Here is a 24,062-nt window from a genome sequence, read left to right on the forward strand (position 1 = left end):
AAAAAAATGCTTAATAAACTTTTATCCCAATATTTGTGAAATTTATTTAATATGATTTAAAAAAAAAGATAGTTTATGCTGGTAAAAGTATGCGATCAAAAGGTAAGAGTTTTATCTTAAATATTTACCATTAGTATCATGTCACATTATCAACCGTAAACATAAATATAATATAATATAATTATATTCACTTTTTTTATAAATAAAATGAAAACTGAACTGAAAATAAAATAAAAATTAAAAACTTATATTAAGTAAACTCTATAAGCATTGAAAAGAAAAACACTTACTAAACTTTAAAGAAGACAACATTACTCATGGCCTTAGGTAGGAGAAGATGAATTTAATTAGTCAAAACAACAATCTCATAATTAGTGAAAATTTAGCCACACCAGGTAGAATTAAACAAAAGTTGTAGATGTAATTATAAGAGTAATAGTTAAGAAACAAAAAATAATGATGAAATCATGTGAATTCCAGGAGAAAAACAAGGGCTAGCTAGACTTTCAAAAGGGTGAAATCACTCGTGCTTCCTTTTCTCATGGATCTTCTTCAACGACTCAGAAAAATAACCCTCAAAATCAACACCTTACATTACTTTTTTAAGCCTCACACAGTTTTAATACAATGTGAAAATGAAGAGAGAATCAACATGGGCAATTTATTTTCTCATTCTCTTACTCACATCCATATTCTTCTTCAATTTCGTGTACCCTTTTGATCGACAGTTTCTTTCTCGTTTTGCTTTCTTATCACCATCGTATTTCGCTCCCAAGAAATCGCCGTTCATCGGAACCTGCGATTACTCAAGAGGGCACTGGGTTTGGGATGAAACCTACACACATCGGCTATACGATGAAAACTGTCCCTTTCTTGATCCAGGATTCCGGTGCCACCAAAACGGACGCAAAAATGAAACCTTTCGCAAATGGCGATGGCAACCTGATGACTGTGACATTCCCCGGTATGTGATATATGTTGGCATTTTGTCATACACATTAAGTGCTACTTGTTGCATTGCATGCATCCATGCAGGGCTATGTATGTGTTATCATTCTTTATCAGTTTTCCAGAGACTCTTCTTTGTATGTGTTTTTGAATGTTTTTTTCATCCTCTCCCACATTCCTCCATTAATATTTTCCATAATGCAACACTTGACCAATTAATTCCCACAATCGTGGCTGAAAGGAAAGTTCTGTTGATGGGGTATGGTGATGAAGCTCAGATTCAATGCGAGTGTGGTGCTAGAGGGAAATCGCAATGGACGCATTGTTTTTGCGGGTGATTCAGTGGGAAGAAACCAGTGGGAGTCATTCCTGTGCATGCTGACACAAGGGGTTTCTAACCTCTCCAGAATACATGAAGTGAATGGAAATCCCATAAGCAAACACAAAGGGTATCTGGCCATGAGGTTTCAGGAATACAACATGACAGTAGAATACTACAGAACACCCTTCTTGTGTGTTATAGGTCGTCCACCGATAAACTCATCCAATCATATAAGAAGGACTATCAGGCTTGACGAGTTGCACTGGTATTCAAAAAGATGGGTTGGAGCTGATATTCTTATTTTCAATTCCGGACACTGGTGGAACCCAGACAAAACTATCAAGTCGTAGGTCAACCGCTACTATTTCTTTAATAAAGTTAGTCTTGCCAAATTTCTTGTCATCTTTCGGACTTATTTTCAAAGACCCTTTTTCTTTCTCACTCTTTCTAAAATCATTTTTCTTATGTTACTCCATAAATAATTTAAAACTAAAGTCTTCTAGAATCGAAAATAACAGTCTTACATGCTCCTTAACATTTTGCAGGCGCAACTTCTTCCAGGAAGGAGGGAGGGTGAGGATGATTAACGTGAAAGAAGCATTTAGGAGATCCTTACTGACATGGAAATCATGGGCATTGAACAATCTTCATCCTACGAGTTTCGTCTTCTTTCGTAGCTTTTCCCCTGTCCATTTCAGGTAAGTGCATTGACTTGTTTTTTCTGGGTCTGACACTTCAAGATAATCTTTGATACGAAACGCCAGAGAATTTTTTGTGCCATTTTTTACAGCCTCCGATTTAATTTACCGCTTGAACAAAATTCTTATTGCCCCCAAGTCACCCTGCAAAAGTTACTTTTCAAGGGTATAGTGTAGATTTAACTTATCTAAGTCTGTTTGTCAAAAATGAGCAAAACAGAGAGATTCGTACTAGTAAGTCAGGTTTGATAGATCAGCAGAGTCAAACTTTTGTTGAAAAGAATTCATCGGTAAGAGCATGTTTCATGTAGCATGGCAATCATAATTTTGGCCAAACGGTTAATTAACTCACTTTAAAACTATTGCTCAACTTTACTCATTCAATAATTTTTGGTAAAATAACAGGAAAGAGAGTAAAATTAGAGATGATAAATGTGTTTGTTTTCTGAACCGTTCAATTCAAATCTACAACATTGTAACAACAAAGCTTTGGAACTTGTGCACCGTGATTACAACGTGTATCCAAACATGCACAACTTAAGTACTTAGACATCAATTATGAGAAATCAGTATTCCTGATTCACCCACTTCCCCCCTTTTTTCCTTTAACAACTGATGCTCAGAACTTTGTTATTGTAAATCTAAAATATATGTATTTGGGGGAGGAAGTTTGGTATGACATGGGGGGCACTGATACAAGCCTTACATTTTGGACAAGTCTTTACTAAACACTAAAATTGCAGGAATGGCACATGGAATGATGGAGGACAATGTGACAAACAAACAGAGCCAGAAAATGACCCTACAACACTTGAACCTGAACCATATCATAACATATTTATATCAGGTGTTGTCAAAGAGATGCAATATGAGAGCCGGAAAGCGCAATTTTTGAACATCACATATCTTTCAGAGTTTAGGAGAGATGGTCACCCTTCCAAGTTTCGGGAACCAGGCACTCCACCTAATGCCCCGCAAGATTGTAGCCACTGGTGTTTACCAGGAGTGCCAGACACGTGGAATGAACTTCTCTATGCCCAACTCCTATCTGGGAAATTTGGCATGAACAAAAAAATTCCAGAAAGAGGATAAGAAAGCAGTCCGATTTTCATCAGATCACAAAGAATAGTTTTGCTAGCTATACACAAATCGGCCTTGCTTATCATCAATTATATATCTTCATCTTCCTCCTCATCAGAGCTTATATCACCGGCTGTCATTTGCTTTACTTTCTCAAGCTGCCTCAAGGGATCTAACATTTCTGGTGCATAAGTGGATGGAATCTGCAAGAAAGAACGCATAGTAAATTCTCTCAGCGTGATTGTTATTGGAGAAATGACGTCTGAATAGGAGATTGAAAAAAATGCAGCCGTAAGTGATAGTATCATACTAGAACTGGTACATATCTCTGAATAGCGACCAACATTGCACCATGCCCCACGGCAGTAACCTGTGCAAAATAAGCATTTCTTCTTAGTATGTTACACTGGACCATTACACAAAGGAAAGGACAGTCACACATAAAATAGCAATAGGTTTTTAATCTTCAATCTTTTCTGCATCTTCTATAAGCAGTCGTTCTTCATCTTATTTTTCCAGTTCAATATTTATAGAAGGAAGAGTTAAAGGGGTAAAACGAAGACCATGCCAAGTTTGGCAGACTCAGTCTGAGGAAAAAAAAATGGAGGAAACAAGAATCTGTCGCTTATATAGGATCAATAATTAAGTTTATTGACCATTGATTCAAAAACAGTACTAAGCCTAGAGATATATTTCTCTTGAAATAGAAGGAGCATCCTCTCATATGGATAGATACAATGGAAAATTCTACTATATAATGAGACTCGTGAAATATAGCAATACAATATAATTACAAAGATTAATAGGATATGTAAAAGAAGGAGAAAAGTTATTCTACACCAAATTGGAGCTATTTACTATTTAAACACTCTTCAAGTTGATGACAGTCCTTACATTTGGCTATAAAGAAAATGTCATGCAATTGTTTGCCAAAAGGAGGTTAAGAGAATATACAGACCCATCGCAAAAAGTTTCCTCCATTAAGGGAGTACATTTGGTTAAGAATTGGAAGAATATTAGGGTTCCAAGGTGCTGACAAAGAGATTATATGAAGCCTGAAGGTGGCGGAACTAGGATATCACAGGGAGCCACGGCTCCCCATTTTTTTTTTTTTTTTTTAATTATATATATATATATATATATTTATATATTTTTTAAAATTATATTATATATTATTTATATTAATATTATATTATGGAAAATTATAATAAAAGATAAAATAAAAATTTTTAATAGAAACATTAATTTATAAAAGAGATTAGAGTTTTTTTTTTCTGACTATAAGATTTTCCACCATATAAATTATCATGAAAGTGTATGAAGAAGATAAATACAAAGAGATAGGTTGCATGATCTCTCACAAATCAGGTTAGTATCTTATTATGATTTATGTATGTTAGTTTATGATTTTTTTTAGGATGTTTCTTCCAAATTAAGTTTATCCCAAATTAATATAAACCCTAATTATGATTTTAGGGATTCTTTTATAAAATTGGTATGAACCCTAATTATAACTTTTCCTAAATTATTATAATCCTTAATTATGAAATTTAGGGATTTTGTGTTTTTCGTTACCTATGGTAATTTTTTTTCTTAAGTTTTGAATTTATACAGTATTGCTTATTTAATTAAAGTAGTATGAGTTTTGTTATGTTTTGCATTGTGATAATTGTGATTTGTGAATATAAATTTTATTTTTTCTAAATAGGTGAGAGGTGATAAATTTATATTAGAAAGATTAGGATAAAAAGTAGAAAAATTGATTCTTTTTTTCAAAGAGGAAGGTTTGTGATGAAGATGAAAAAGAAATGCATTTATGTTAACTAAACTTTGAGAAATTTAATAAGAACCAAGAAATTAAGACAATATAAGTTCTCAGAGTTACATATAATGAATTTAAAAATTCATTAGAACGTGATCTGGGAAAAATGACATCAAATTTGACAATACCACCAAATCAAATTGATGAGATACGAATGACTTATCTAAAATGATATTCATGAATTGGTATTATGATATAATAGCGAATGATAGTAATATTTTTTTGAATCCTACTATTATGTGTGTTTGTTTTAAAGAGAAAAAAAGAAGAGAAAAAATAATAGTTTTTCTTTTAAAAAAAATCATATATAACAAATCTAATTTGACCCCTACAATTTTAGTCCAAGTTCCTACCAACCAATTGGTGTGGGAGATTGCAGTCACTGAAGCAGTAAAAAAAGGGTTACATTGAAGGTGCCAAATACTGCTATGACAGCAGCAGATAGAGAGCATAAACATACATAGGTGGAAAAAGCAGTTATGGAGGCAACAACGAATGCATCTTTTTTTTTTTTCAGACGAAGTATGAGAATAACGCAGTATATTCTAATAATTACAGATACTATCGGGATATATGCAGGGAAGAGAAAATATTGATGTAACTAGCTAACTAAATAATGGATATTTATCAAGGCTTTTATCCAATAACAACTTTTGGTAGTTACTCCTTGACATTAAAAATTTTAGCCTCTACAACCCAGTGTTCTAGGGTTTAAGCTTTTTTACTAACTGGTAAAAATAGGCTGAACAATATCCATATTTCAAGCTAAAACACTTTCATGAGGAGAACAGTATCCTTTTCTACGCTGAACAAGACACGATTGAGATTAGAAAAATGAGAATAATAAAGTGTGTTCAACTCAGTGGAAGAAGCATTAAGACACCATAGGAACAACCGAAGCCATGTCAGTCAAGGTTCTTTTAAGTGTTTTCTTCTCCTTCTCAGTGTGCTGATGCAAATAACTTCATAAACCAAATAAAAGCGAGGTAATATTTCCAAGAAAGAAAAGGCAGGAGGCTAAATCATACCGTTCCGGTTTCTTTTAGTCTGCCAATAGACGTTTTTAGGATATTTTCTTTCTTCTCAACCCCAGCCTCATCAGTATAACGAGCACCATCATCATTAGCTAGTAAATCCTGTAAAAGTGACATTCAATGACCAATTTAACAGAACAGTCAAGATAAGTTGGGTACAACAATCCATACAAACTAATGGATGCCAATTTAACTCTCAGAAATAGGCAACTAGATATTCATATCTTTTGTTCCTGTCTACACTTACATTACCATTCTTTCTGCTTTTCCCTTTTACATTCTCGTCTTCTTCAACTGGCGTGTAGTTCCGACCACTATTAACCCCCCTGAATGAGTATAACAGTAAAAAAGAAACTCAAGAAGGAAAAAGTATGTGACTAGTGTACCAAATAGTCACGCAACAAATGAATTATTGTGCAAGGAAATTGTTGTTATTGAATATAGTGAAAATAAGCTGGGAATGAATCTCGAATGAAATGATACTCAATCTCAATATATTTAGTCTTCGGGTTAAAAATGAATGAATATAGTCCTTTTAAGCCAATTACGTTAACTTTTTTCAACATGTCGAATGTGTTTCATGTTAATATTGGAGTGGCTTACATCGTTTGACACATTCTCGACTCAATATTTATTGAGAAATGCGTTCGAAACCTAAAAAAAATAACAAAATTGGGTTAAAAGGACTATATTCATTCATTTTTAAAGTTTAGGAATCAAAATTTATCAAAGTTTCGGTCAGGGACGAATTCCAATTTTGGGTCAAAGTTCAGGGACTAAAAAGATACTTAACCCTTAGTCATCTCATGAAAGACATGATTAGAACTAATATGAAGAGCAATTTGGTTGTTACATATAAGTGTCATTTGTGTAAATCTCCAAATTGTAACTCACTAAGCAATTGCTTAAGCCAAACAATCTCACAACTGGTTGGGACCATAAGTCTATATTCTACTTCTTCTACACTAGATCTTGCCACAACACTTTGTTTCTCGCTTTTCCAAGAAATAAAGTTACCACCAATGGAGACATAATATTGAGATGTAGATCTTCTATCACACGGAGATCCTGCCCAATCAGCATTTGAATAACAAACAACTCTTGTATGGTTATTGGAACCATATAACAACCCTTTTTCCAAGAGATCTTTTAATGTACTTTAATATACGAATGACTACATTTCAATGATCTTTACATGGAGAATTAAGAAATTGGCTTACCACATTTATTGCAAAGGAAATGTTAGGACGAGTAATGGTAAGATAATTCAATTTTTCAACTAATCTTCTATATTGTTCGGGATCTGACATAGGCTTCTCCTGATTTGGTAGAAGTTTAATATTAGGATCCATGGGTGTGTCAATAGATTTTGAATTCATCAACCAATTTCCTCCAAAATATCCAATGCATACTTCCTTTGAGACATAACAATACCATTGTTTGATTATGTCACCTCAATACCCAAGAAATATTTGAGTTTTCCAAGATCTTTGGTCTGAAAATGATCACAAAGATGTTGTTTCATCTGGGAGATGCCATGGTTGTCACTGCTTGCAAGAACTATGTCATCAACATATACTATCAAGTAGACACATTTAACACTCCAATGACGATAAAAGACTGAATGATCTACCTTAGACCGAGTCGTACCAAATTGTTGAACAACGTTGCTAAATTTTTCAAACCAGACCCTATGAGACTATTTTAGGCCATATAAGGATTTACAAAGGCGATATACAAACCTAACAGACTCCCCCTGAGCAACAAATCCAGAAGGTGGCTCCATATAAATCTCTTCTTGCAAATCGCCATTGAGGAATGTGTTTTTAACATACTGTTGATAAAGAGACCATTGTTGAAGAGCAGTCATGGTTATAAATAAACAAACATAAGTCATCTTTGCCACGGGAGAAAAAGTATCATTGTAGTTCATCTAGCATGACCTGACGCCAACTAGGATGGCCTAAAACATCACTAACAGATTTTGGAATGGTCACAAAAGAAATAGACGAAAGATAAGTATAAAAAGGTGAAGATAATCTATGATAACTTAAAGCGATATAATGTGGAGAGGGATTACATGTAGAACATATACCTTTTCGAAGGACAATTGGATGAAGGTTAAACTCAGTTGTCGAAGCCGGATGAGACAAAGTAGTTGACACTTGAGTTGAGTCACTTGGTTTTTTTTTAGAACGATGTCGATGACTATAAACATGAAATGGTGGTGGAGAAGAAACTGACGACGAACTAGACACAACTAGAGGATCAAAAATCATGAGAATACTAACAGTACTAGGAATATGGACTGTATTAGATGGAGACATATAGGAAGGAGAATGACTTTTAAAGTAAAAAGAAAGCTTGTTGAATATGACATTTGTAGAAACAAAATATCGGTTAAGATAAGGAGGAAAAATTCTTGTATCCTTTTTATGATCTTGTAAATCCTAAAAAACCACATTTGTTGATCGAGGAGACAAATTATCAAGACCAGGGCTAAAATTGTGAACAAAACATGTAAACCCAAAAAACTTTTAGAGGTAAGGGATGAAGAGAGTCATGAGAAAATAAAATGAAATGAGGTATTTTATTATCTAAAATTGAAAAAAGCATGTGATTAATGTGATAATATGCAGTAAGAACAAGATCACCCCAAAAATATCAAGGCACCTCAATATGAAGTAAAAAAGTGTGAGTTGTTTCAATAAGATGTCTGTTTTTGTACTCAGCCACCTCATTTTACTGAGGTTTATAAGCCCAAGAAGTTTGATGCTAAATGCCATGAGAAATCATAAATTGTTTAAAAGAATGAGAAAGATATTCATGATCATTATCACTTTGTAAAATTCTAATAGAAAAACCAAATCGAATATTAATTTCACTAAAAAAGGATTGGAATATTTAAAATAATTTAGAACAATTTTCATTAAAAATTACCTTGTACACCTAGAATAATCATTAATAAAAGTAACAAAATATTGAAAACCTAAATTAGACTTAACACGACTAGGTCCCCAAATATTAGAGTGTACTAAGTCAAAAGAGGACAAAGCATCGTGTGAGACACTACGAGAAAAGGAACTATGATTATGCTTGCTTAATTGACATGACTCACACCAAATTGGACAACATGGATAAGGTAGAAACAAGCTGCTGCAATTTGGCAAGACAAGGATAACCTAACTGAGCATGAAAAGGAGAGGGAGCCTCCATAATTATGCCAACATGTGAAGAAAGGTGGAGATGATAAAGACCATAAGACTCACATCCGGTGTCAATCACATGTCTCGAACTTCGGTATGGTAAGCAAACAATATTTTGCATAAAGGAATTAACACTAGCAAGGGAACAAGTTAGATGACTAATGGATAAAAAGTTAAAAAGAGACCTAAGGATATAAAGAACATTATCAATGGATAAAAAAGGAAAAAAGGTTAACAGTCCCAATGCCATGAGCTAAAACCTTAGACCCATTAGTCATTGTAACATAAGGTAAATATTTGGAGAGGTGAAAGAGGAAACAAAGATTTGTTACCACTAATAAGATATGTGGCTTCTGAGTCGAGCACCTAAGGACGAATAGACGAAGATTGAGTAAGACCAGAAAAAGATGAACTTGTGTGGGCAACAAAAGCAGTGGAACTAGCGGGCTTACGATCCTCATACCATTGAAGAAATTCACTATTGATAACAAATTTGTTGCCAAGAGCAAATGAAGGAGGATCCACATTAGATGGTTGTGAGGGAGAATTAGTGTGAGCAACAACATCAGATGGAGGAAGACGATCATGTAACGCATAACACCTGTCAATTTTGTGGTTGAACTTGGCACAATGGTCAGATTTGTGACACCATTTTTCTTTCTTGCGAAAGCGGTTGTGATCATCAGTTGAGATGTCAAAGCAAAGGAATCATTGGCAAAAACAAGTGTATCATTGAAAGGTTTACATGGCACACTCAAAAGGGTGGAACAAGTAGAAGTAAAATTGGGTATAACTAGAGAACCCAAAATTTGATCACGAACATATGAATATTTATCAACAAGTGTAACATCCCGTCCGAATATTATGAATTTACTTAATAAAATAAAATAATAATATTAAATGCTCATTTATTAAGCTCCATTTTCCAAAACATGGGAAATATAAAACTTTTATTACATCCGGAGTTAACTCAAATCCATAAAATTTAAAACTCAATTACAATGTCTACGGGTAGTAATATGAAATATTACAAATTCTTTAAACAGTCATGAAATATAAAACTCTGAGAAAGTCCTCTCCCAACTAGCCCCGCTCCGGCTCTATGCCTCACCAGATCCACCTGCAACATCGACTGCTCCCGTGTACCGCGTACACGATCATCTCCAAACACAAGCAGATAGGGTGAGCTAACAGAATAAAACATATGCATCAATTTATATAACAAAACACACACAATCCAAGGAACTCCATCCTTTGGTCTCATCTCACATGGACGCCAACATGTAATCCATGTTTTACATCTTTGATTGATAGTCTCAAGATATTGTTGCTGCCAACCTACAAGCCACCACTCGTAGAACACATGCGGGAACACTCGCTATTCTGAGCCACAACTCAAAGAATGCTCGTATTACCCTCCATCCTGAGCCACAACTCCAGGAATACTCCAGCATTTGACCCTTGAGATATCATTCAAAGCCTCGTAGACCACCCACATCCAAAGCAAGCAAAACACGATGTTTGCTTCATCAAAAATCGCCTGGCACTCCACACGAGTCGCCAGACGCAAAAGGCTTCCAGACCGCCTGGCGGGGGACACGTGCTGCCAAGCGCCAAGTGCCTCTAATGCTACTGTTTCCATGAGCATCGCCTGGCGGGACAACCCTTATCGCCAAGCGCAACACACTTCAATTCTCTATTGGTTTTGTAGCCATCACTTGGCGGTCAAACACCACCGCCAGGCTCCACACCAGTACTTGGATAATACTGGTTTTTTAAGCACCCAAAACAAAGTAAAATCAATCCATTCACATTTCATATATATTCTCCACCTTTAAACCCATGCTAGCATTCAATTCTAACTTATGAATAACGCATGCCCAAACAAATATAAGCAACATCATTCTAACAATTTAAGCACATGATCCTAGGCACCAATGCAAATTAATATTGACACACAAGCCTTCATCAATAACCAATTCTCCACATGTGACTAATCCAAAGGAACATTCAAATTGATATAGACTTACCACATAACCCAAAAATGCTTCATTAGAAGTTACTTGAAATTATCAAGAGCTTAATCATGTATTTCAAAGACTCAAAAATCAGCAATATTGAGTAATGTATATCTATAGCTACTGTCCTCCAAAATCCAATCTCCACCGTTCAAAGTGAAGAACTACATGTTATGGACCACCTGTCAAAATTTCACCTAAATCAAACGGTTAACGAATCGGGAAATGCAGTTTTACAAAAACTGCGCAAACAAGAAAAAATGGTGGCGCCTAGCGCCCAAAAATCGTGAAGGTTGCGCCTGGCGGTGCAAAACAGGCGCCCGGCGGTTCCTGTACCACGGAAAGTACGAAAAACAGGGTTTTTCGTGAATTGTGTGGTATGGCGCCTGGCGACCAATTGTGTGCCGCCAAGCGGTTCCTGCAGTTTCATGAATCCAGCAACCCTTCCCTTGCGCCTACGAACCTCAACCAGCCCAACCATCCTGATTTCCTTCAGTTTTGACTCAATACTCACGACTCAAAGGTTTAGGATCACAATTCATCCAATAAGTTTGTAGTTCATTACGCAATTTGTTATACAATTTCCGAAAACCCCAATTCTTCCACCCTAACATTCATTCATGGCCAATCTCATTTGATTCCTTCGCACTACTATGACTTTTCACAATTAATCCCTTCCTTTTGGTCCAAATGTTGTTAAAATGCCTTTTCCACCGAACCAAAGCAACCCAGAACATGCAGAACCCAAAAATCAAACCAAAACGAAAAGCATCGTCTGGCGGGTGTTCTTCACCGCCAGACAGTTCATGATCAACCCAGAAAACTGGGTGGCGGGGCTTGCGTCGCCTGGCGGAACTAAGCTCACCCACTAGGCGGTTCCTATTAGGAACTCAGAAAAATAGGCAAAATGCATGTGTCGCCTAACGACAATTCATCACCCGCCAAGCGGTTTCTAGAAAAATTCCCAGAAATGCGAAATTCAATAAAAATAGACATTGATCATGCAATAACATACGATACAACATACATTTAATTATTAACCAATTAAAACGACGTTAATCAGCTCCCCTAACCCAGAATTTTCTTTGCTTAGAGTTTGAATTATGAGTCTTCCCTTAAGCACCAATGTCCTCCCTTTGATTCGTTCCAAAAAAAAAAACTCTTCTTTTCACACCGGAATCACAATTTTCTCTCTGGAATTTCGCTCCTCACAAGGTCCTCTCTAATGGAAGCCTCAGAAAACCTCTTTCTCTCCCTTAATTCACTTTTTAATTAGGTATTAAGGGTGATTAATGGCCAAAACGAAAATTATCTCATTGATTGTGGTAATTGTCATTCAAGCACAATTATGAGATGGTTTTTCAGCCCTTACTTGGCTGCCCATTCAGCTAGGATTTCCTCTGCCCTTTCACATTCAAGCCAAAACTAATTTTTGCAAAAAGAAAGTTTACTTTGGTTCTACCAAGGTTTGAACTCATAACCAAACCAATGTCATCCTAATGCACAACCACTCAACCAATTCATGTTTCATGATAATTCTTATAATTATAAGGTTTTATTATCACTCAACATGGTCATGCACATAATTAAAATAATAACAATTAAATAACACATAAAAAGCATACATAGGACTTGAACCTAAGTCCTCTCACACATTTAAAAGTACTCTTAACCACTTGAGCTAGTACTTTTCCACATCATAACAATCTCCATTAAATGTCATAAAGGCTCCCCTACCCGTATTTATTAAATAATTAATTATTTAATTATTTAAATTTCACGGGTCTTACAGCAAGTCCGTGTAAAGTCAAAACTGTGAAGAAATTTGACCATTGCTCTATTTCTTCAGTAGGAATAGAGGCAAAAGGTAATACTTCATTAAATTCAGGAAAAAGAGCATTCATCTTACTCAAATAATAAACCATAGGGTCTTGAGTTCGAGGAGCAACAACGTTAAAAAGGTCATGACAAACACCATAGAAACATTGAGAATCATTGGTGTACAATAATTTGGCATGTTTTCAAACATCATAACTTGTGTCGTAAGCATGAAACATTTGTTTTAGAGAAGATTGGATGGTATTCTTGAGAACCATGCATAAGTGAACATCAATTCTCTTTTAACGAGAAAAATCACCAGAAGCAATATCAGTTACTTTGAGGATAAGATGATCATGATACCCCTGACTCTCAAACCAAAGTTTAAAGTGTGATGCACAAGTCGCATAATTCTTGCCATCTAACTTATCAATGGACAAGTGCACATTAACACGGTTAGGAAAGATTGACGATTCAGACATAGTAGAGGTAGAGGTAGAAGAGACATCAAAAGTGAAAGAAATAGTGGAAGACGCCATGGAGGAAGAGATAGAAACTCTAAAAGTCCAAAGTGCTCCAATGAAGGAACTAATCACAAATCCTGAAAGAGGAGACTATGACGAGTCCACTAAAGGGAATCGTTGTTAAAGAGGAGAGCCTGGATGCACCGCCACATGCAACAGAAACGATGGCATATCCAAAATATTGTTGGGGAGGCGTGTGAGAGCGTGTGGGAGCTCCGATGATGGCGTCGTTGACAACATGGTGGTCGCTTGGCCGAGGCGTTCAAAACTGTGTGGTCACTTGTCGGAACTAGAACTCCGACGACGGTGACAATTGACAACAATGACAACGGCTTCGGCGACGATGCAATGACAAAGGCGACAAAATATTTTCTTAATAGAACCTTAGTCTTTAATACCATATTGCTGGAGATTAATCTCTTTTATGTAGAAGATACACACACTACAAAAATTTTTGAAATTATTGACGAAATTTTACCGACAGACTAAAATATGTAGGTAAAATAAAATTACTGATGGATTTTACAGACAAATTTAAAAGCCGACCAAATTTTACCGACAATTTTCTTTTGTTAGTAAAATCAATGACTTTGTCGGTAATACAAATTTAAATTTTCAACAAAATTTTTCATCGGTAATCCATTAGTAAATTATTCTTTTAAATTTTGAGTTAATTAATTAATTCAATTATTTAAATTTTATTCTTAAAAAACTTTAATTATAAAATACATTTATCTCAAATTTTCTTTTAAAAATTATTGTATTTTCTCATCATTAATTAATGATATTTTATTTATTCTTTTAACTTTTGTATTAATTAATTAATTAATTAATTTAAATTTTATTGATAAAAATAGTTTTAATTATAGAAAAATATGTATTTTAATTTTTTTCATCATTATCTATTGGATTTTTTTTTTAATTTTTGATTAATTAATTTAACTTTTATTCATAAAAAAACATTTATCTCAAATTTTATATTTTTATAGTATAGGATTTTTTTTTACCATTAATTAATGATATTATTTTTATTTTCTTAACTCTTATATTAATTAATTAATTCATCCATCTAAATTTTATGGATAAAAATAGTTTTAATTATAGAGAAATATTTATTTTAATATTTTTTTTCACCATTGGTTATTGATATTTTTTTAAAATATTTGTGTTAATTAATTAATTCATTTAAATTTTGTTTATAAAAAAATTTTAATTATAAAAAATATTTATCTCAAATTTTCTTTCTTTGTAGTATGGGATTGTTTTTACCATTATTTAATGATATTTATTATTCTTTTAACTGTTGTCTTAATTAATTAATTAATTCATCCATTTAAATGTTATTGATTAAAACAATTTTAATTATAGAGAAATATTTATTTTAATTTTTCTCTTTTATTTTTTTCACCATTAACTATCAATTTTTTTTTAATTTTTTGTTAATTAATTAATGAATTCAATTAAATTTTATTCATAAAAATTTTATTATAGAAAACAGTTATCTCCATTTTTTGCTTTTATAAAAATTTTAATTATAGAAAACAGTTATCTCATATTTTCTTTTTTTATAGTGTATGATTTTTATCGTCATTAATTAATGATACTTTTTTGTTCTTTTAACTTTTGTGGTAATTAATTAATTCATCCTTTTGAATTTTATTTATAAAAATAGGATTAATTATAGAGAAATATTTATTTCAATTAATTTGTCTTTTGTTTTTTTTACCGTTCACTATTGATATTTTTTAAAAGGTTCTTTTGTGTTATCTCAATTTTTTTATAGTATAAGATTTTTCTCACCATTAATTAATGATATTTTTTTTATTCAAAACTAGCATACTAATACGGATTGTATTTTTTAATTTTGTATATTAAAATAATATAGTACTTAAAATATTATATAATAAAATATCACGAAGACTAGATTATGTTTTATTGTAAATATTATTATTAAAGTAATAAAATAGTAAATCTAAGTGATGCGATAATAATTTTAGTTTTAAATATTATAAATGTGGTGTAGTTAATTGATTTTACGAAATAATTGTAATAGTCTTTGACACTGTACCTTTTGTGTTTTTCTTTATTGCAAATCTTTTTAGAATAATAATATAATTGTTATTATATTTATTTAACCATTAAAAATACTAACAATATTATTAATATAAATTATGAATTATAAATTTTTAAAAGAATAATCTATAATTATATATAAAGATATATATCAACAATAAAACAAATAAAAAAGACAAGTAATTTAAATATAATCCTGTGGTAAATATAATTAATATGAGTGTCTAACTATTATAATAATAATAATAATAATAATAATAATAATAATATCCCATAATTATAAAAATAATAATAATAAAACAACTATATATATATAAAAAAACTACATATATATAAAAAGATACACATTTTTCGTGTCCTCTTTTTTATTTTAAAATTTGATTCTCTTAAATATTATGTGTTAAATTTAAATAATTATTCTTAATAAAAAATTAATAATAATAATAATAATAATAATAATAATATCCCATAATTATAAAAATAATAATAATAAAACAACTACATATATAAAAAGATACACATTTTTTGTGTCCTCTTTTTTATTTTAAAATTTGATTCTCTTAAATATTATGTGTTAAATTTAAATAATTATTCTTAATAAAAAATTATTTGTCAGTTTTATCATTTTACTAATTTTAGTAACTATTTTTTTAATTCAAACAATTACACATACGTAGAGATAATATGAACAACAGAATCAATAAAAAGTTCAAGTATTTGAGATATGATCCCAAATAATAATGAATACTATAACAATATCGCATAGTGATAAAAATAAAAATAATAGTTCAACTACATATATAAATAGATAAACATCTTTGGTGTTCCTTTTTGTTTTTCAATTTTATCCTCTTAATTATTATATTTTAAATTTAAATAATTATTTATAATAAAAACATTATTTTTCAATTTTATTATTTTACTAATTTTAGTAACTATTTTTTTGAATTAAAATAATTTTTCAAATATAAAGCTAAATGAACAACAAAACAAATAAAAATGACAAGTAATTGAAACATGATCCCTACATAATAAATAAAAGTAAGATGTGTATCTAACCATAATAATAATAATAATAATAATAATAATAATAATAATAATAATAATAATAATAATAATAATAATAATAATAATAATAATAATAATAATAACTATTATAATAATTATAGTTCTTATTAAAAATGATAAGATAATAATAATAATAGTAGTAGTAATAATAATAATAATAGTAATATAATAATAGAGATAATTATAGTTAATAATAATGGTAATAATACTTATAGTTTATAGTAATAATGATCATAATAATTAAAGTTGATAATAATAATTATAATTATAGTTATAATTAATAATAATAATAATAATATAGAAATAGAATAATAACTATCATGAAAATTAGGTTATATTGTTGCAAATGTTATTATTAAAGTAATGAAGTAGTAAATTCAGTTTTAAATATAATAAATAAAATTGATATCATAATATGGTGCGATTAATTGATTTTACGAAATAATTATAATAGCATATGACCCGGGCGTGATAAGAAATGAACTTTAAGCCTAACTCAACTCCACAAAAACGACTTTTAAGGTGATGTATACAGTCCACTTATATAATATGTTTAATCCTAAATGTTATTTCCTAATCTTTTATTTATTTATTTTCCTAAAGTTTTCATAAATTATGGATATATAATAGTCACACTTTTTTTGGTATCATATCTTATTTCAGAAGTTTTTTCTCTAAAATAATAATAATGATAAATAAATAATTTAAGTACCCTTTTAACTTTTAAAAGGTATAAGTAGTCGTGTGACCGCTCGCGTCGTCTTAGTATTTAATACCTTCGCTCTTCTATAAGATTACTAAAAAAATATAAAATTTTCAAATATAAAAAAAGTAATATCAACGTCTTCGAACAAAATATTTTTCAAGAAGTTTTTTTTTTTTTATAAAGAACTACGTGATCCTGATTCTCCATTATAAATGGAGATACGTAGGAGCAAGGAGTAATCCTTGTTGGGCCCAAAAAACAAAAATCTTTTTTGTTTCTTTTGAATTTTCTCTTTTTATTATTTTGGAAAATAAACATTTAAAGGAGATCACATCCATTTGTATTTTAATTAAAGGTACCGCCTTAGGACGGACGTTGTAGGGTGTTAACACCTTCCCTATGTGTAACCAACTCTCGTACTCCAAATCTGTTTTCGTAGACCTTGCTCTTTTTCTATGGTTTTCCGTAGTTTCCTACAATAACTATGGTGGCGACTCCAAACCTTTTTTTTTTAATATTTTGTTTTTGGTTTGTCATCCTGTCGCGATTTCAGTTGTAACACCTCCCACTACTAGAAATTTTTATATTTCATGTAAATTTTCTTGCAGAATTTTTACAAAAATTTGCAGGAAAGGTGTTTCTTACCATTTTTCTTACAAATTTTGATTGGTAGGTAATACCTTCGAGGGTAATTAATTACTGTGGAATTTAAAATTCGCAAGAAATTACTTTCAAATGTTGTTACAAAAAATATTCGCAACAAATTTTCTTACAAAATAAAATTCGCAGCTACTTTTCTTGCAAAAAAATCAATTTAAAAAATGGCAAGTACTTTTTCCTACAAATTTAAATTTTGCAAGTAATTTTTTTGGGTTTTCAAATTCACAAGTAATTTCTTGCAATAAAATTCGCAAGTAATATTTTCTGCGAAAATGAATTTGTAAGAATGTTTTTTCTACAAATATTTTCGCAACAAATTCCGTAAAAAAAGTAATAAATTTTAAAAAAATAAATAATTTTTTATTTTTATATTATTTTTAAATGACAAAACAACTTATAAATGACTCATGTTTAGTTATTTTTATAGATGAGTCATGTTTAATTATTTTTATATCGGCTAACTTAAAATTAAATAATCCTTAATTTTAACATTTATTATTTATGAGAAACAAACACATTAAACAAGTTATACATTTCTATTATTCCAAATGTAGTTATTTGTATAACTTTTTGTCTAACATTTTTTGTAACTGCAGTACAAGAGATGTTCATAAAGGAATGTAACTCATCGTAAAACAGTTTCTGTATAATCCAACAAATTATCATATATAATCAATTTTTTAATTATAATTTCTTACTTATTAACTCTATAAACATCTTTTTTATATTAAGAGTACATAGTAATTGGACTCTAATTGTAAATAAATCTAACATAAATTATATATTAAGAATACACAATAATGCGAGTTGTCTTCATTTTGAACATAGCTCCCTCTAAGTGTTTGAACCAGATTTGCATTCTTCTATGTGACCATTCGTGCCCTTCCAATAGCAGCAGACCTACTTTCCTCTTGGGAGCATTGTAGAGTGAGCAAAGTCATGAAGAAGGAGTGAAAGTAAACACAAGCAGATTAACATAAATTAATAAATCAAAAGAAATATTTTCTCTTGCACTACAACATCAAAATGAGTCTCCCAATTCCTATCTGAAACCTATTAATGTAGAACATAAGGATTGATTATTATACTTGTCAGATAATATATGGATAAATTTTTTCATAAACATTGTAAGAGAAGAAAATAAGAAAAATTTCTAAGCAATAGCTAGTAAAAAAATTTATCATTAATGCATCAATAACAATATAAATTTCTCCAGTATATGCAAAATCAATCAACACCCTACACTTGGCTCTGTTTTAGATAGATATCTCCTTTTTTTTCTGGCTTTTATTTCTCTTACATTCTACAGATTAGATTCAATGATGTCTAAATCTACTTATATTCTCTCCCATAGTGATTATATCAAGCATTCATGTTTTATCAACATTACAATTATTGCATAAACATCACGTAAACATTTTATACTTCCTTGGCTAATTAAAACATGTAATTCAGAATCATAAAGGAAATAGTGTATATACAAAGAAACTGTGTGTTAATCATTGCATGACTGATTATGTGAAGTGTAGGCTTTACTGACTTAAGGTTACCACTAGATATGAATCACATAAAGATTAAAGAGTATTGTAGATTTTGCTGCATGAGACAAATTCTGTACTTTGAATAATTACCGTAAAATAGTAAGAGGAATCAAAATTAGTTGCCAAACCACATCTCGCTTCATAGTTGCATATGAAACTCAATGCAACAAAAATGTTTGAAACTCAGTGTAGCAAAAATAGCCTTCCCTCGCACCATAATATGAGTATCCCTTATTGTTTCTGTTGACTCTTCCCAAATACTGTAAAGTTGAGCACGACATTAGTCATAATCAAAGGCTCAAATACTCTAACATACTCTGCCACTAATTCAAATCGGCTAGGAATGCACTGAAGCTTAGTATCTTTGAATGACAGGATCTTCAAACCAACAATTATAAAAAAACAAAAAAAAATTAAAAAGGAACCAAAATTTTTCACCATCTCTCAAGATCCTCCTAGTTTCTCTCTCCTTTCCCATAAACACACTACTCTTCGGCACAATCTCAATGGCCACCGACGGCAACCCTTGCAAACAATTACAATTCAGCCACAGGAGGCAAACAACTAATCACTAACTAACACTCATGCACATAAACCAAAGAAATCCATTGGATTAATTAACAAACACACAATTACTAATTAACATCAAAACCTTAAGATCGCAACGAGCATAGAATAATCTGGTAAATTCGCAAAAGATCTAAACTCTGCAACACAAAACACAATAATTAAACAAAACAAAAAATAAAATCATCCAAAAATAAGAAATACGACGAAGTCCAACGGTGAATTTGAAGCTTCGGATTTTAATCGGAGGCGAAGAGAGGGAATTGGATCGGAGGAAAGTAAGTTACCTTAATATCTGGACGATCCTTGAGGAGAATGTCGTGGTTGCGTTCCTCGGGGAGAGCTCGTACCACAGGCCAAAAGAGTCGTCCTGATCGAAGTCTTTGAGTCTCTCGAGCAGAGCTTGCAGCTGCAGAGAAAACGTCGTTGCCTTTGAGTCCCACCGACAATTCCCTCATTTCTCAATCACTCTCACATGCTATCTCTCGATTCCATTTGAATTCAGATTTCTATATTCGATTTCGATTCAGAGCTGAATTGTGAAGAGAATGAGTAAGTGAGGTCAAGTGTTGCTGTTATAGTTGGTTTGTTACCCAAAAAACAAAATAATCGATCATTTAATTTATTTTGTTGCGAAAAAAATATAATAGGAAGACGATAGATTTCCTGCAAATTCTAAAATACCATAAAACTTATTTACGAATTTCTTTTTCTAAGAAAATATGCATGAAAAAACTTAAAAAATCTGCTGCTGCTCTTTTTTAATTCCCAAAATAAAATAAATAAATAATAAGTAAACTACAACAAGTTTTGTAAGAATTTTTGTAAAATATTTTTGCCTCAAATTAATACTCATATCAAAATTTATAAATATTTTCTGAGTAAAAATTTTCTAAAAAAAATGGCAAGTAATATGAATATTTTAAATAATGAAGTTCCTGCAATAAAAATTAGTACTTTCCTGCCAAATTTTCTAAAACATTTAACTTTTTCTTACTAATTTAAATTTGCAGAAAAGTTTGCAACAAATATAAATTTTTTATGTGAAATTTTTTAGAAATGTAAATTTGCAGGAAAAATATCATATAATAATAAATTCATAACAAATTTTGTATGAAATTCATGCAAAAAGAATTTGCAATAAATTTGGCAGGTAATTGATAAATTTCTAGTAGTGTCCACCCGCAAAATTATGTATCCATTTTAGTATATCATTTCTCAACTCCTTATCATTGCCAATGACCAACTTCCCTTTTCTTCTTAGTTCTCCTTGATCCCATTTATAATGTTTGTGAGATGTTGATCCCTCTTGAATCTCCTTGATTAATATCTATAAATTCACATGATTCACCCAAGACAAATGAATTTTGTTTACTAAATTATTTTGTAATTGGTGAGTAATTATGCTACTGCATTCCACCCCATTTCTTCTTGAAAGAGCATCTGCCACGACATTCTCTTGTCCCTTTTTGTACTCAATCGAGAAGTCAAACTCCATGAGTCAGTGGACAATCTCTAATCCAATATGTACTTCAAACTATAATGATCTGTTTTGATAATGAAATGTTTATTTAACAAATAATGCCTCCATTTTTGGACTCTTAAAACAACAACTAACAATTTCTTCTCGTACATAGACAATAATTGTTGTTGTGTGTTGAGAATTTTGTTGATATAAGCTATAGGGTGCAGCCATTGCATCAACGCTACTCCTATGCCTCCCCCTGACGCGTTTACTTCCAACACAAAGTCCTTAGTGAAATTTGGAAGAGCTAAAACTGGTGCACAACTGAGCAGTTCTTTAACTTTTGAAACGTCAGTTTGGCTTCTTGTGACCAACTGAACCCATCCTTTTTAAGTATGTTCGTTAAGGGTTTGGCAACTATTATGTATCCCTTAATGAACCTTCTACAATAACCCGCAAGTCCCAAGAACCCTCTCATTTGTCTAATGGTATGTGGGTCTATGGATACCCCTGCACTTGATATGAAGTGCCCAAGATACTTCACCTTATTGACAACAAAATAACACTTGCTTCTTCTGGCAAACAACAAATTAGCTCTAAGAGTGAGCAGCATTTGTTTGAGGTGATCCAAGTGTTCCTCCAAACTCTTACTGTATACCAAAATATCGTTAAAAAATACCTTTAAGAATCACCTTAAAAACCTTTGAAAGATCACGTTCATCAACCCTTGAAAAGTAGTTGGGGCATTAGTGAGGCCAAATGGCATCACTACATAATCATAATGCCCTTCATGAGTCCTAAAAGTTGTTTTGTGTATGTCTGAAGAAGCCATTATAACTTGATTATAACCAGCCCTAAGATCAATCTTGGAAAAAATTGAAACCCCTGAAAAACAGCTCAACATTTGGACCTCATCGAGATTCAATCACGTTACGATTGCATCAAAATCCTCGTGATATTCCAACACAAATTTCTTTTGTTGTAATCTCGTCAAGGCATCCATAGGATCGTCACATACTTCGCCAAATTGTTCAATGAGTAATTGTGTATAGTCGGCCCAAGAAAGCAGTAGAGAATAATGCACTGACCTTACTCATGTTATGTGCCATTGTAAAGCACGTCCCTCCATATGCACAATTGCAAGCTTGACGTGCACATCATCAGGAGTATTATTAATCAAGAAGTAGTTCTTACATTGAAATGCCCATTGATGAACCATGTCTCCAGAAAAACGAGGGAAATTGATTCTTGCCAAATGTGTGACGCAAGAATATGAAGAAGAATGATGGTGTTCACCCTTAAAATGCACTCCAATGACATGGCCACCAACATCCATAAACGTTTACGTAGCCAATTCTTGAAATTGATCTTTAAGAGAATCACTCAGTTTTCTGCATCGACCCTACAAGCTCCATCAATCGGGACTCTAAACGGTGACACACTCTGTCTTCCAAGTCTTTCATTGCCGCCATGTTAAAAGTTGCCTCCTTCATGTTCAACCTTCCCAAAGGACTGTGTAGATCTGATACCAATTGATATGATAAAAGTAGTTCCTGGAATATGAACTCGAAGAATCACAAAAACAGGGAACCCAAACAAAGAAAGGTTTTGTGATGTATATCTGAACTGTCAACACAACGTTACAATGAGATCAACCTTGGCTTATATAGAAGTACTCCAACCCTCATATGCATACACGGATAACCCCCAAGCCTCACATCTAGACACGTGTCAGACACGCATCAAATTACAATTTTTCCTAACATTCCCCTCCCCTTAAAAGCATCCTAGTCCGCCAGGATGAATGTTGGAAATTTTTGCTTTAAATCGTAGTAATACTCCTAAGTGGCATCTTCTGAAAGTTGGTGTTTCCACTTCACGAGAACCTTGAGTGAGGGTTTGTTCCTCAAGTGGTTTTCAAATCCGGTGAACATCCACAATGTCACGTCGGTGCTTTGTTTTCTATTGCGGCTTCTTCTCGGTTTGAAACTTGACGTAGGAAGATGAACGCTAATTGTTTATATTTTTTTAATTTTTCTAGATCTCTAATGTGTAGGTGAATGCTATCGTGGAGGACTCTATATTTTATTTTTTCTAATTGCTAATTGTTTGTATTTCCTTTTAATTTTTCTGGATCTGTGATGTTTAAATGAATGTTATTATGGAGGATTCTGTGTTTTATGTTTTTTGATTGTTTGTGCATGTGGTATTTTTTTGGAAAAATAGTGGTTTGTGGAAGTGATGTTTTGTTTGGTGATGCAATCTAGAATTGTTTCTGATGGGTGCATTGAAAGTGACCATCACATGAAAGAGGAATGATTTGCCATCTCATGACTATTTTGGTGTTTTGGATTAAATTAAAGCATTCACAACAGTAAAATTTCAGTAAAAATCAGTCTATGAATGCAATAGTAAGTTCTAAATTTTAACAAAAAAAAGTTCTGAATAAAGTACTAAATTTTAACAAAAAAAAATCTAATTTCGAACAAAAAAAATTCAGTACTAAAAAAAA

General features: G+C 31.9%; 2 protein-coding genes across 2 annotated transcripts in view; one reads left to right on the plus strand and one right to left on the minus strand.

The window, feature by feature from the left end:
- Positions 1-635: 635 nt before the first annotated feature.
- Positions 636-3,236, plus strand: LOC114190338 (protein trichome birefringence-like 8). The gene is made up of 4 exons (XM_028079179.1): positions 636-964; positions 1,227-1,616; positions 1,816-1,968; positions 2,712-3,236. The coding sequence occupies exons 1-4, from the start codon at positions 636-638 to the stop codon at positions 3,058-3,060; spliced, it is 1,221 nt and encodes a 406-aa protein (XP_027934980.1). The 3' UTR covers positions 3,061-3,236.
- A 101-nt stretch (positions 3,237-3,337) lies between these two features.
- The window catches only part of LOC114191570, a 55,723-nt gene continuing 34,998 nt past the window's right edge, over positions 3,338-24,062 (minus strand). The window contains exon 17 of the mRNA XM_028080816.1: positions 3,338-3,418. Coding sequence (XP_027936617.1) covers positions 3,353-3,418 — 66 coding nt within the window. The 3' untranslated portion in view covers positions 3,338-3,352. The remainder of the gene's footprint in view (positions 3,419-24,062) is intronic.

The sequence above is a fragment of the Vigna unguiculata genome, chromosome 7 (assembly GCF_004118075.2).
Source record: "Vigna unguiculata cultivar IT97K-499-35 chromosome 7, ASM411807v1, whole genome shotgun sequence".
NCBI lineage: Eukaryota > Viridiplantae > Streptophyta > Magnoliopsida > Fabales > Fabaceae > Vigna > Vigna unguiculata.